The following is a 15,151-nucleotide window of genomic DNA, read 5'->3' as shown; positions in this document are numbered from 1 at the left end:
CTGGGATCACACCCTAAGCCAAAGGCAGATGCTTAACCACTGAGCCACCCAGAGGCCTCCTTTCCTTGGTTTCATGGCAATATCTCTGAGCCATTCCTAGTGTTCTTTTTGCATGCAGCTTTCTCAGAGATAAGGACTCAATGATGAATTTCTATATGAATTATCAATTCTATATGATATCTAGTCAATATGAATTATCAGTTGCTATGCAATTTTTATTTTCTTTTTTAAAAGATTTTATTTATTTATTTGAGAGCATGGGTGAGCAAGCACAAGCTGTGGGGAGGGAGAGAGACAAGTAGACTCCGCACCGAGCAGAGACCTGACGTAGAGCTGGATCCCAGCACCCTGAGACCATGACTGGAGCTAGACACCCAACAAACTGAGCCACCCAGGCGCCCCAATTTTTATTGATTTTCTTGATCACACAGGCTAGCCCTGATTCAGTTTAGGAGGGGACTAAACAACAGCAAGAGTGCCAGGAACCATCTTAGAGGCTAGTTATTTTAAGTTATTTTATTTTATTTTTTTTAAAAAGGAACTCAATTCCTCCAGGTTTTTAAATTTTATTTTTATTTTTATTTTTTTTAAAGATTTTATTTATTTATTCATGAGAGACATGGAGAGAGAGAGAGAGGCAGAGACACAGGCAGAGGGAGAAGCAGGCTCCATGCAGGGAGCCCCATGTGGGACTCGATCCTGGGTCTCCAGGATCATGCCCCAGGCTGAAGGCAGTGCTAAACCACTGAGCCACCCAGGCTCCCCAACCAGATTTTTTAAAAAAGACTTAATCTTTAAAAATTATTTTAGAAGGAGAGAGACAGTGTGCATGGGCACGCACATGCATGTGCATGCACAGGGTGGGGAGAGGGAGGAAGAAAGAATCTTCATCAGACTCCACACTGAGCATGGAGCCCAAGATGCGGTTTGATCTCACCACTCTGAGATCACAGCCTGAGCCAAACCCAAGAGCCAGACCCTTAACCAACTGAGCCATTCAGGTGCCCCTTAGAGGCTGATTTTTTTTTTTTTTTTTAGAGGTTGATTATTGACAATGTTATTATCCCATCTGAAAAAAACAATAATTTCTTGACATCATCAACTATCTCCCCATTATCTAGACCTTCAGTCGGGATCCAAATAAGTTCTATAGATGGCAGTTTGTCATTACCTCTCTTAAGCCTCTTTTAATCTATAGATTCCTCCTTCTTTCCTTACCACCACCCACCTCCCTGCCTTTCTTTCCACTTCGCGGTTTATTGATGGAACTCACAGAGGTTTGATGAGGAGTAAATAAGGCACCTTTATCACGATGCAGGTAAAACACACACCTGAAGCAGGCCCACATGCTGACTGCGTGGGAAGGAGAGAAAGGCCCTCTCCCTCAGGAGAGGATATTACTCAACGACCCGGATCAGACACTCATCCTCATCCGGCCCTTGATGGGAAGGGCTAGCTTTAGGGTGTGAGAAGTAGTGTTCAGCTTAAATTCTTCTGTAATTCAAACTTTAAAAATCAGCAGTCAGGCCGTGAGTCCCAATAGGAACCAAGAGAAGCTTTTATCATTGCATTGACATCTCCTTGACTTGTCCCGGCTCTGCCCAGGAAACTCTCAGGAGGTCTGGAAGCGGCAGCCCTGGCTGCCAACACCAAAATACCACGTGGACGCCACTCTATGCTCCTGATGCCAGGTGCATCTGCTTTTAACAGCTTTGCCCAACCCCACTCCCTGGATGAGGCTTCAGCGTCCTCTTGGGAGTCAGGGAAGTTAGCAATCTCCTCATTAGTCTTCCCCTCAGCTAAAAGAGAACTGGGCCTCCAAGAGTTGTGGATGTACCCTCTGGCGATACCCGGTGCATTGGCAGGACAGGGTACAGTCCCACACTTGAGTGTGGGCCCACGTTGGCATGTATGCTTGTGTTCTGCTAATTGGGTACAAGGCTTTGTTGCACCAGTGTGTATTTATCCAGGAGGGGAATCTCCACCGCTGTTTTGGGAGCGCCAAGAAGCCCACACTTTTTTTCAGTTGCCCACATTATTACATAAGTAAGTTTATTTCCACGAATGGCATCCCCCTGATGAGGTACCCTTGTGCAGTGCACAACCTGGATAGCTACACATGGCAGCACTGCTTGGATTGACTGGTTGTTCCCTTTGCCCTGGTCTCTTCAAACAGGATAAAACCAGCTGAGGCTCAAAGATCTGGTTTCCCTTAAACAGATCCAGGATTCCTGAGACCTCTGGGTATAGCCTGTCATTCCAGTTGAAGGTTGTTCACTTCCTTCCAGTCATGGGGTTCTTCGTTCTGCTCTTCCTGACTGCCTTTTCAGGTAAAATACAGAGAGGAAGCATCTCCAGTCTCCAAACTTCCCACTTTGCATTCCCTTCTCTGCTGCTTGGAGTGGCTGCTCCATAGCCTGAACCACCAAAGGAGTGGGATAGGAAAAAGGAAGGAGAAAAATCCTGTCTGGACTCATCCTTGTTCTTAGCTCTGATAAGAGAGCTGTGGCAGGGAGGGGATGAAAGGGGAATGGAAGGGGGCTGGAAGGAATCTGAAAGCCTCAGCTAAAAATGTGGACTCTGTACTCTCAGCGGAAGTTCCCCTTCCCTCCTCCTTCTCCCCAGAAAAGTGTTTGTGCAGAGGGACAAGGCTGGGACTTCCTGCTGCCTGCCTATGCCTGAGCCCAGGGGTGAGACCTGAGCTGGGAGGCGGGGGTGGCTGGCTTGGGGGCTCTGCTGCCCTCTGGCCTGCTGACCTTTCTTGCTGCTGTCCTCTCCCTGGGTCAGGGTCCAGGCCTGCAGACTGAGCATTAACCCATCTTCCTTGTGTGGTGTGAATCTGGTAGCATGAAGACTTTTGAATTCTTAAGATTAGGTTCAAGTCCTGGTAATTCTAGAAATGCTTGCTGGGAGAACAAAAAATCAAGTCATATCAATTCACACAAGGGACGCGAGCATGCCGTGCAGGCTGGTCCCAGGCAGCATTTGCGGGGACCTGGCACACCTCTGGAAGGCTGAGAGACAGAGGGGCCTGCTGCCCACATCTTCTCCTTGTCCAGATACTTCCCCAGCCATGGTCAAGCGGGACGTGGCATGCACAACTTCCATTGTATACATAGACCACATCTCCTTTATCCATTCATCTTTCGATGGACACCGAGGCTCCTTCCACAGTTTGGCTATTGTGGACATTGCTGCTAGAAACATCGGGGTGCAGGTGTCCCGACGTTTCACTGCATCTGTATCTTTCGGGTAAATCCCCAGCAGTGCAATTGCTGGGTCGTAGGGCAGGTCTATTTTTAACTCTTTGAGGAACCTCCACACAGTTTTCCAGAGTGGCTGCACCAGTTCACATTCCCACCAACAGTGCAAGAGCGTTTCCCTTTCTCCACCTCCTCTCCAACATTTGTTGATTCCTGCCTAATTTTCCTCATTCTCACTGGTGTGAGGTGGGATCTCATTGTGGTTTGGATTTGTATTTCCCTGATGGCAAGTGATGCAGAGCATTTTCTCATGTGCTTGTTGGCCATGTCTATGTCTTCCTCTGTGAGATTTCTCTTCATGTCTTTTGCCCATTTCATGATTGGATTGTTTGTTTCTTTGGTGTTGAGTTTAATAAGTTCTTTATAGATCTTGGAGACTAGCCCTTTATCTGATACGTCATTTGCAAATATCTTCTCCCATTCTGTAGGTTGTCTTTGAGTTTTGTTGACTGTATCCTTTGCTGTGCAAAAGCTTCTTATCTTGATGAAGTCCCAATAGTTCATTTTTGCTTTTGTTTCTCTTGCCTTCATGGATGAATCTTGCAAGAAGTTACTGTGGCCAAGTTCAAAAATGGTGTTGCCTGTGTTCTCCTCTAGGATTTTGATGGATTCTTGTCTCACGTTTAGATCTTTCATCCATTTTGAGTTTATCTTTGTGTCTGGTGTAAGAGAGTGGTCTAGTTTCATTCTTCTGCGTGTGGATGTCCAATTTTCCCAGCACCATTTATTGAAGAGACTGATTTCCAGTGGATAGTCTTTCCTGCTTTGTCAAATATTAGTTGACCATAAAGTTGATGGTTCACTTCTGGATTCTCTATTCTGTTATATTCTCTATTCTGTTCTGTTTTTGTGCCAGTACCACACTGTCTTGATGACCACAGCTTTGTAGTACAACCTGAAATCTGGCATTGTGATGCCCCCAGCTATGGTTTTCTTTTTTAATATTCACCTGGCTGGTCGGGGTCTTTTCTGATTCCACACAAATCTTAAGATGATTTGTTCCAACTCTCGGAAGAAAGTCCATGGTATTTTGATAGGGATTGCATTAAACGTATAAATTGCCCTGGGTAACATTGACATTTTCACAATATTAATTCTTCCAATCCATGAGCATGGAATATTTTTCCATCTCTGTGTCTTCCTCAATTTCTTTCAGAAGTGTTCTGTAGTTTTTAGGGTATAGATCCTTTACCTCTTTGGTTAGGTTTATTCCTAGGTATCTTATGCTTTTGGGTGCAATTGTAAATGGGATTGACTCCTTAATTTCTCTTCCTTCAGTCTCATTGTTAGTGTATAGAAATGCCACTGATTTCTGGGCATTGATTTTGTATCCTGCCACACTGCCGAATTGCTGTATGAGTTCTAGCAATCTTGGGGTGGAGGCTTTTGGGTTTTCTATGTACAGTATCATGTCATATGTGAAGAGGGAGAGTTTGACTTCTTCTTTGCCAATTTGAATACCTTTTATTTCTTTTTGTTGTCTGATTGCTGAGGCTTGGACTTCCAGTACTATGTTGAATAGCAGTGGTGAGAGTGGACATCCCTGTCTTGTTCCTGATCTTAGGGGAAAGGCTCCCAGTGCTTCCCCATTGAGAATGATATTTGCTGTGGGCTTTTCGTAGATGGCTTTTAAGATGTTGAGGAATGTTCCCTCTATCCCTACACTCTGAAGAGTTTTGATCAGGAATGGATGCTGTATTTTGTCAAATGCTTTCTCTGCATCTAATGAGAGGATCATATGGTTCTTGGTTTTTCTCTTGCTGATATGATCAATCACATTGATTGCTTTACGAGTGTTGAACCAGCCTTGCATCCCGGGGATAAATCCCACTTGGTCATGGTGAATAATCTTAATGTATTGTTGTATCCTTTTGGCTAGTATTGCTGAGAATTTTTGCATATGTGTTCATCAGGGATATTGGTCTGTAATTCTCCTTTTTGGTGGGGTCTTTGTCTGGTTTTGGAATTAAGGTGATGCTGGCCTCATAGATCGAGTTTGGAAGTACTCCATCTCTTTCTATCTTTCCGAACAGCTTTAGTAGAATGGGTATGGTTTCTTCTTTAAAAGTTTGATAGAATTCCCCTGGGAAGCCATCTGGCTCTGGACTTTTGTGTCTTGGGACGTTTTTGATGACTGCTTCAATTTCCTCCCGGTTATTGGCCTGTTCAGGTTTTCTATTTCTTCCTGTTCCAGTTTTGGTAGTTTGTGGTTTTCCAGAAATGCATCCATTTCTTCTAGATTGCCTAATTTATTGGCATATAGCTGCTTATAATAAGTTTTTAAAATCGTTTGTATTTCCTTGGTATTGGTGGTGATCTCTCCTTTCTCATTCATGATTTTGTTAATTTGAGTCTTTTCTCTCTTCTTTTTAATAAGGCTGGCTAATGGTTTATCTATCTTATTAATTGTTTCAAAGAACCAACTCCTGGTTTTGTTGATCTGTTCCACAGTTCTTCTGGTCTCTATTTCATGGAGTTCTGCTTGAATCTTAATTCTCTTCTTCTGCTGGATGTAGGATCTATTTGCTGTTTTATCTCCAGCACCTTTAGGTGCAAGGTTGGCTTTTGTATTTGAGTTCTTTCCAGTTTTTGGATGAATGCTTGTATTGTGATGTATTTCCCCCTCAGGATTGTTTTTGCTGTAAGGGATTTCTTTCTCTCATAATCCAGAGCACAATGCCAGTAGGAAAACAAAGCAAGAACTTAAGGGAAGCTATACGGAGCCTCCTGGTGCTAGAAAGAGATCCTTATTCACACTTGACCAGTAATTTGTTTAGCAAGCAGCTTTTTCAATGTGTGATGTCCTTCACACCCAGCATGTTTCTACTATATGGTTTCAGGCTCAGGATGAAATAAGTCTCACCTAAATGTGCTCCTTAGTTTAAGTGAAACTCAGACCCCCCCACCACCACCCTCACCAACTAGATTTGCCAGAGAAGGCCCATGTGGGTGGCCATGGCTGAACTTTTCCACTGGGTTTTGGTGGCTGTCATGAGTACAGTGTGGCAATGATGTCACCTATCAGTTCCTTAAGGATTGGACTGGCCCTCTTGTGTCCCTGGTACCCCTTCCCATAGGCTTCAGCCTGGGATTCTCTAACCATGGGCCACTTCTAGTCCACGCAGGACTTTTGTGCAAATCTGGAAAAGTAGTCCTTCTTTCAGGGGCACAGAGCCCAGTGACAGGGTGTATGGCTTGGCCGGCAGAGTGTGGGCTGGATTGCAGCCCCGACTTGTTCCCTCCACCCACCAGCTGTGCCTGGTGCCTCCCCTTGGCCTAGCATGTGTCCAGGACTCTCATCCTATAAGGGTTGAACAAATGACAGCCAGAGATGCAGAGATGCAGAGGAAAGGGCAGGCCTGAGCATCAGCCTCACTTGATCCACAGCAAATCCTTTCTGATGCAGACTTAGGCAACAGGACCAGAAGCTGCAGGGCTTCCAGAGTGATCCACAAGGCCGATCGCTCCAGCTTTGGTGGGTGAGGCGGGCAAAGGTGTCACAGCAGGGCAGTTGATTTGCACCTGCCACTTTCCAGCGTTGTTGCTTCTCCACCTGAACTGCGGATCTTCAATGTGACCATGTGGCTTCTTTCAGAAGAATGTAGTTTAGGACTCTTGGATGCAAGCAGCAAAAAATTCCCTCTCAATATTTCAGTTAAAAAGGAAGATTGGTCCTAAGTAGAGAGCAGTGTCTCACACATGAAAGGCAGGACATGGCGCCTTCAGAAATGGTCCCGATTGTCTTTGGGATTTTCTTCAGTCTCTGATCTGCTGCTCTTATGTGTGCTTGCTTTCCTCTCTCTATGCACAGCCCCTTTCTGTTTCATTTTGGCTATTTCTATCTCCTAAGTTTATGTGTCCCCTATTCAAGAGACCAGCCAGTCTGAGTACTGGATCTTCCTGCTCCGAGTCTGTGTTAGTCTCTGGGGAAGATGCTTGGTCCCCGATCGGCCCCCAAGCCTGACTGGACCTGGGCTGGAGGGCAGAAGCACTCAGAAGGCACACGGTGGCCAGCAGCTACTGGAACTGGGTGGGAGCCGGAAGTGGGGTGGGTCCCAGGAAAGGGAATCCTGAGCCAAGAACCAAAAGGTGCCTTCTTTTGAGCCACATGAAGTCTGTCTGTGACTCCTTCCAGGATGTCCATTCTCATCATCTGCATACTGATCACAGGTTTGGGGATCATCTCAATTATTAGCCATTTGTCCAAAAGGAGGAGAAGTCAAAGGGATAGAAGAGGTCAGTAGCCATTGCAGGGTGGGGATTAGGGAAAATGAAAGGGGCCAAGGAGTAGCCTTCAAATGAGTGATTGTGATCCTCTTCTTGTTTCCTGGACCCATGGAGCCCAGTGTAGCCAGCCCATGGGTTGGGGGGGATTCTGCTCTATGGTGACCAAAGCCCCATGAGAGGTGACAGAGAAGGCATAGTAGCTTTGGAAAGGGGGGTGTGTGTAGACTAGGGAGGAGGGAGGCCTTGAGACAACCACACCACAGGCCTTGGTGTGTGGAGGGCCACCTGCCTCCCTAGCACACAAGCTTTAGGAGGCAGACTTACTCTTTGCTTGGAACTTTTTTTTATCTGGAGGGACTGTCAAAGGACTTCTGGGACCCCTGGATAAGCAGACATAGAAGAGTGTCCTTCAAAAGGGCCAGGAGTAGAAGAGAACAGGCCCATGGGCCTCAACCTGGGTCTTCAGCCACTGGAGACAGAGCCCTTAAGCTTTGTGTGTCCTTCTGCCCTTGGGTGATTACAGGTAAAGGTCTAGTTAGAAGCCAGAAAACCAGGCAAGCTTCTTCTGTGATCCCTACACCTCTGGTAAACTCTTCCCTCCTTGGCTCTTCCTGGGTCCCGGGCCCCATGGTTACCTGATCTTTAGGGATCACCCTTCCTAAATAGAGAATAGGAAGTTTGTTCAGCAGGCACTATGTGAATCTTCCCACCTTTCTTTCTTTCTTTTTTTTTTCTTTTCTTTTATTTTTTGTTCACCTTTCCTTTGGGGCAGCATCAGAGAAACCAAAATCCTCAATACCACCATGTGTTGGTTCTGCTAACCTCTCAAGAGGACACAGGGTAGAAAGAATATCATGTTCAAGCACCACTGTTTGGCCAGTAGGGCTTTTTATGCTCAGAAGCCACAGACAGAGAGACTGTAGGCATAATTACGAGCAGACTCCCCCCTCCTCTGGGTTTGGAAGGGCAGAAAAGCAAAGAGAGTGAGAGAAAACATGCACACACACATGCACCTAGAAGCACCTGGTACTGAAACACAGGGCAAAGCTGGAAGAATCTGGAATTCAAAACTAAGACTTCGAGGTCTCATATTCTCCCTGTGATCATTTGGCCCCATGGGAGAGCAGGAGCCCTAAGAAATAAAAGTTTCGGCTCCCTTTTGTCCTCTGAGAGCTTTGGGAACCACTGGAGGTGGAGAACATAGGTGAAGCAACATCTTTCTCAATTGTGCCCAAGGCAACTCCCTTTGGGACACAACTGTACTGTAGGTTTTTGCAAAAACCATTGTCACTTATTTAAGGCATGATCTTGGGGTAACTTTTCACTTCTCTAGGCCTGTTTTCTCTTCTATAGATTGAGGACTCTATCCTCATACTCCTCAGGAGCTTTTATTCACACATTCATTTGTTCTTTCAAAGCACAAGGACCATGCTAGATGCTAGGGATACAAGCAAAAGAAGTAGCATCTATCTTCATGGCATTTATAATATAGGGTGGGAGGGAGACAAACCATCACACAGAAGAAAAATTGCCAGCTAGTGTAAGTACTCTACAGGGGAGGCACACGGTGTTGTGGAAGTTGAGGCAGTGGAATCCAACCCTATTCCTTTTGAGTACAGGGTGGTACGGCTTGTTTTGCCTGCTTCTTCACACCCAGGCAATTGAAACATGGCAGCTGGAATCAAAGACCCTTCTGGCTTTGACCTTCCCATGTTCTGCAGGGGTCCAGTTGCATTATATTACCAAAGCTTGGTGAGAGGTAAATGCAAGCTCCATATGCCATACTTCCCTACTGACTGAGCCATGAGCGGTCAAATAATGACAGCCAATTCCTGCCCTGAAAACAAACTGTGCTGTTTAGTCCCCATAAAGCTACCATGAGAGAGTTTGCAACTTTTACTGCCAGAAAGACACAGCTGAGGTGGGCAACAGATCTTGACTCGATTTCCTTTTTTCTGTTGCCCACAAATTAGGCAACTTATTGAAGTTCTCCTCATGTGTCCTCACTCCAAAGGAAGTGGCTTTTCCTGAACAGATGTGAGTGAAGATTTCTTTTATTTAGTTTATAAATTAAGTGATGCTACCATAAAGTCACCAAGACGACCACTGCCCACATTGTGGGGACTGTTTGTGATCTCTCAGGTGTTCTGAAGGACCCTGCGATTTGCCAGCGATCCCTTGTAGCTAGGTAAGCACAGCCATAGCAAGAGAAGAAGGGGGGCAGAATCTTGGTCAGGGGTCTGAGGGATCACTTGTGTTTTTTTGGTTCACCAATAAATTCCTGATTGGTGTTGGATGAACTCCCTGGTACAACTGACTTCTCCTGGGATGTCACTGGAAATGTATTTCTGCAAAGGTTTCAAGTATAATATTGCAATATTTATTTCTGCATTGGTATGCCTTGCTGTCGTACCCAAAGAAAGGGCTGTAGGCCAAACCAGCAGGTCTCAGATTTTCTTGATGAAAAGATTGTCCTCTATGGGAAACCGCCCCCAGACTGAACGGATGCCGCTCTGGCTCAGTGAGAAACCAAGGCATAGTGAGTGAAATGTTCAGTCAAATCAGGAAGCATCAGCAGCTGTGGGTGCAAGTGCAGCTGTGCTGTCAGTCATGCCAGAACTGCCACCTGCATGTCTGCACCTTCTCTACCCCTGTGAAGTCCCCCTGCTGTGTCAGGGAGTTCCCAGGGGTGCATATCACTACTCTGCTGCCCTAATGATCCCTGGTCTTCTTGTGTCTAGTAACAAGGGTGTCAGCTAGTCTCAGGACTCAGGATGCTCGGCGGCCCTGGGGTCCATGCAGGGCCAGGGCAGGGAGGTTGGCTCTTGACACAATTCTGCACCTGCTCTGCACATTTAGGTCTAGGCTCTCACAGCATCTTTCATGGACACAGTTCCTTCAGTTTCCATCCCAACCCCTCCCTCAGTGAGGAACTTGAAGCTACTCAGCAGCCTTTTTGCTCAGCCAGAAAACAACTCCGGTCCCTCCTCTGTGGCCAAAGCGCAAGCCCACTGACTCCGCAAATAGCAACCAAGTCTGGGCTGGGTTAGGCCACCCTACTGCACAGGGCAAGATCTTCTATGACACGAGGCCCCTGGGGGGCTCAGCAGTTGAGCGTCTTCCTTTGGCTCGGGCCTAATCCTGGGGTCCTGGGATCGAGTCCAACATCAAGCTCCCTGCAGGGAGCCTGCTTCTCCCTCTGCCTGTGTCTTTTTCTCTCTGTGTCTGTGTGTGTGTGTGTGTGTGTCTTTCATGAATAAATAAATAAAATCTTAAAAACAACAGTGACAACACCTTCCATGACACATGAAAACATCTGTAACTGTCTTAGAGGATTTATACCTATGTATCTGGACAACCATTTCCCCTGAGCATCCTGCAGGTTTGGTCTGATTCCATGAACGGGAGCTCTAGCACCTTTTCCTCTTCCCTTCCCTGGTGAAGACTTTTTAAATCTATGGTCAATTATCTAATTACTCATTTCATCCTCCAGTAAGTAAAGCTAGGTGAATACATTTTCACGATGGGGAGACAAACCCCAAAATTCTGCTGTTAAAAATAGGAAACTTCAAGGAAACAGAGAAGAGCAATTAATGATATTTCATGTCCAAGTGGGTGGCCCTAGGACAATGCTCACTTCTCGAGGAGCCACTGAAAAAGCCCTCGCTCTCACTGAGGAAGCTGATGTAGCTTGTAGCCTCAAGGTTGGTTGTATTGTTTGCTGTTAGCCCAGAGTTTGGGAACAGGAGAAAGCTAGAGAGGCCTCCCCAAGGAGCTTCCCACAGCCAGGACAGAAGAGCCTCTGCTGCCCTCCTGGGGCTGCCACTGCTGTGCTGTGGCCTCTACACATGACTAAGGCCCCAAACCATCTTTCTCCTTGGCCTTTTGGCTCCCACAAGGGGCCCAGTCTTCCACCGTCTTCCCAAAATCCAGCTGTCAGGAGCAGCTGCTCCATCTCAGAAGGAACTTGCCCTCTGGGTCGGGTCGCCCCACTTTCCCTTGCTCACATCTCTGCCCCTCTGCATGCTCCAGTGGGGCCGCCTGTTGTGTAGATAAGATGCCAGGAATTGGGAGTTGCAGGACTGGGTGTCACGTTGCTCTGCCACTTACTAGCTGGGAGACATTGGCTATATTATTTGTCTCTTTGAACTTTAATTTCCCTACCTCAATGTTTAAACATATGACCCAGTGTATTTTTAAAAGAGATTTGGGGAGGCTGCTTTTCTCCACTCCTGCTTCCTTTGCCATAGACTGAACTCCACTGAGGTAGCACTCCTCAGTGACGTCCGATCGGAGGAAGTGAGTCTGATGTGAGTTTGTGGGTCAGACTCTGGGCATACACTTCCTCTTCCTTGTTCAACCCTCTGCGTGCAGCTTTCAAGGCTCACATGATCTCTCCTGCAACCCCTGGGCGCCGCTGGGCCACGGGTTCTGATGTGGGGGTGGCGGAGGGGACTTTCCCCGCTTCTCTGTAGCTACCTCTGTGCTATGCTCTCATTGTAATAAAGGTGAAACTTTGTTCTCTATCTCCTGAGTCCTCTTATTTCTCAGTTGGTTCAGAATTCAGGTGCAGATGGGATCACCAGGTATTGCGTTCCCTAAAGATCCTCAATAACGTAAGTGAACAACTTCAGAAGTTACAAGCAGGCTTTTAAGGGAAAATGCCTCCTCCCACCCCTGCCCCTCAGTCCCTCAGTTATCAAGCTCCCTTTCCCAGGGGCAATCACTGAGACCAATTAATGGTGTTTTCTTTCAGACTAAATATGTACAAATACAGGTGCACATGGGTGCAGCATGCACACACACGTACACATACTCTACTGGACAGTCAGAATTCTGTTCAGCAGCTTGCACCCTACGTCTAACATAACTTGGAGATCTTTTTTTCTTTGAACATAGAGTTGCTTACTTCTTTTTAGCAGCTACATTGTACTCCACTAGCCAGTCCCCTCTCGATAGACACTGAGGGTTTGCTCCATCTTTCATTGTTTCAGAGAGTTGAGCCTAATGGACAAATAAGCAAACTCTGGGGCCCACCTACCTGGGTATGAGCCCCAGCACTGCTACCTACTAGTGGTGTGAACTTGGGCACATTACTGTTCTAAAGTGGGAATAGTAAAAATTGTAACCTCCTGGTGTTTTGTGAGGCCTCCATGGACACATGCCAAGCACTTGGAATATACTTAGAGTATAACGAGCCTCACTAAGTTTTAGGCACTTTGGTGAACATTATAATTTAAGCTACACAGGTGACTTTCTACAGGATGCATTTGCAGTAATAGGATTTAAAACATTGTTAGCTCTTGCCAAATTGCCTTCCATAGCAACTCTACATGCATCTTGGCTCCCTGCAGTCCTGCCCAAGTGGTTTGTTAGCAAACTTTTTAAAGACTTTTTTATCTATTCATTTTAGAGAGAGGGAGAGCACAAGTGGTGGGGCATGGCAGAGGGCGAGGGAGAAACAGACTCCTCAGTGAGCAGGGAACCAGGCTTCAGGGCTCCATCCCAGGACCTGAGATCACGACCTGAGCCCCTGAGCCAAAGGCAGATGCTTAACTGACTGAACCACCCTGGAGCCTCTGTTAGCAAACTTTTTTGCTAATCTCATTGATGGAAAAACATCTAATTGTAGTTTAATTGTTTCCCTTATTATGAGTAAACTTGAGTATCTCCTCATAAGTTTAAAAGCCATTTATATTTCCTTTTCTGTCACTAACCTAGACTTACCCTTTGTCCTTTTTATTTTCTATTAAGTTGCTGATTTTTTCCCTACTGACTTAGAGGAGCTCTGAATATATTAGCAAAATTAGTACTTTGGCTATGAAATGCTTTGCAAATATTTCCCAAGCTTGGCATTTCGAATGGTATTTTGTAAGTCCAGTTAATCAATCTTTTCCAGTTCATTGACTTTGGGTCATACATTCAAGGCATTGACCATCCTATTTTTTAAAGTTGTCCCATATACTCTTCTAATACTTTTATAATTTTTTTTACAGTTTAATTTTTTATCTGAAATCTATTTTGATTTAAGGAGGAAGTTGTAGATCTGATCTTGTTTTCATCCACATGGCTGCCTACCTGTTGAAACACCATCTTAGGCAGTTTGGAAAATGGATAAACCAATTTTCCCCAAATGATTGGATATGCCATCTTCATCATACTCTCAATTTCCTCATGTATATCTATTTCTAGTCATCTTATTCTATCCCATGTGTTTATTCACAAACCATGAACACATTTTAATGAGCCATGCTTAATAAAACAGTACTTTTAGGCAGCGATTGGAGCTAACCTTCCTATATTCTTTTATTTGCTTCTTTTATAAATTTTTCTACATTTGCTTTCTGGTTTATTGTCTACACAGGGACTTTAGAGTAACCTTACTGAGTGAAAAACAATCTTACTGGTATATTTACTGGGACTGTCTATGGGATTATCCATTAGGATTTGGGGAGGGTTAACATTTACATTTTTAGCTCCCATGTAACATTGCTTTGTGTATCTTCTATGCTATAGCAAGGAGGTGGATATGCACATTTCAGTAGCACTTTACAGAAGAGGGACCTTATATTTCTATAAAACCCTGGGATGTACAAATTACCTAAAGAGGGGTGCCTGGGTGGCTCAGCTGGTTAAGCATCTGCCTTCAGCTCAGGTCATGATCTCAGGTCCTTGGATGAAGCCCTGGGTTGGGCTCCCTGCTCAGCAAGGGGGTCTGCTTCTCCCTCTCCCTCTGCCCCAGCTCCTGTGCTCTCATCTCTCTCTCTCTCTCACTTTCCCAAATTAAAAAAAAAAAAAAACATTAAAAAGTACCTAAGAAGATGACATTTCACTTATTCTGACACTAAGAGGTGAATGTTATTAGTTCTATTTTCAAGATGAAGCATTTGAAGCTTTAAAAGCTTAACACACTTACCAAAAGAATGCAGCTAGCTGGTGCAGAGCTTGAGACCTGTGCCCCGATCCATCCTGAGCTTGTTCTAGAGTACTGCCACCTCTGTTAGGCTTCTGGCCGTGGATGAGTTCTGGATCTCTGGACATGATGGGACCAGATAGATAAATAATGTGGGAGGAGCCAGCATTGCAGAGGGTTTGCTTTTATTTGTAATTCTTGCTAACTTGCCCATTTGGCTGACTTTCCCCAAGTTGGTCAGTGGCACTGAGCGAACACTTTGTGTGTGCTGAGCTCGGTACCACACACTTTGGAAGGGGACAAGGGAGCAGTCTCAGTTCTCAAAGGAATAACAGGCTGCCGGTCAAAACGGGAGGGCCAGTAACCTCCTCTTAGGCCAAGAGAAAGACTGACCCTTGGTCTTCAAAACTGCTGGCTAATGTTTCCAAATCACACAAACAGCTCCATCTGGAGTTTGGCCAGGCCGTGGTCTGGAGTTTGTCCAAAGGGAAAGTGATGTGTAAACATGGAGCTGAGAAGAAGAGGGACTGATATCAAGCCTCATTGGAAAGGTAGGGAGAGTCTGTCACTTTGACTTGAGCATAGACAACGGGGTCCAAGTTCGCAGAATGTTTCTCAGTCAGGTGATTGTTCGTTTCTTCTGAGATTTTGAAAGTTACTTTAGCATAGGTAAGTGCTCCCTCCGGGGATGAGAGCTGCAGAGGAAGGAGGGGGAATGAGTGAGTTCAATTTGGAAGAAGGTGTCTCT

General features: G+C 45.6%; 1 protein-coding gene across 4 annotated transcripts in view; it reads right to left on the bottom strand.

The window, feature by feature from the left end:
* Window positions 1-15,151, bottom strand: part of C8H1orf162 (chromosome 8 C1orf162 homolog) — a 30,867-nt gene that overhangs the window by 10,705 nt on the left and 5,011 nt on the right. For 3 of the 4 annotated variants that reach the window (XM_072766448.1, XM_072766449.1, XM_025983290.2), the window contains exon 7: window positions 14,407-15,098. In XM_072766448.1, coding sequence (XP_072622549.1) covers window positions 14,937-15,098 — 162 coding nt within the window. In that variant the 3' untranslated portion in view covers window positions 14,407-14,936. Of the gene's footprint in view, window positions 1-14,406; window positions 15,099-15,151 lie in introns of those variants that run through there. The other variant, XM_072766450.1, reaches the window with a different exon arrangement.

Source organism: Vulpes vulpes, chromosome 8, assembly GCF_048418805.1.
Source record: "Vulpes vulpes isolate BD-2025 chromosome 8, VulVul3, whole genome shotgun sequence".
Classification (NCBI taxonomy): domain Eukaryota; kingdom Metazoa; phylum Chordata; class Mammalia; order Carnivora; family Canidae; genus Vulpes; species Vulpes vulpes.
Note: the sequence above shows the minus strand (reverse complement) of the source record. Positions and strands in the feature narration are given on the sequence as shown.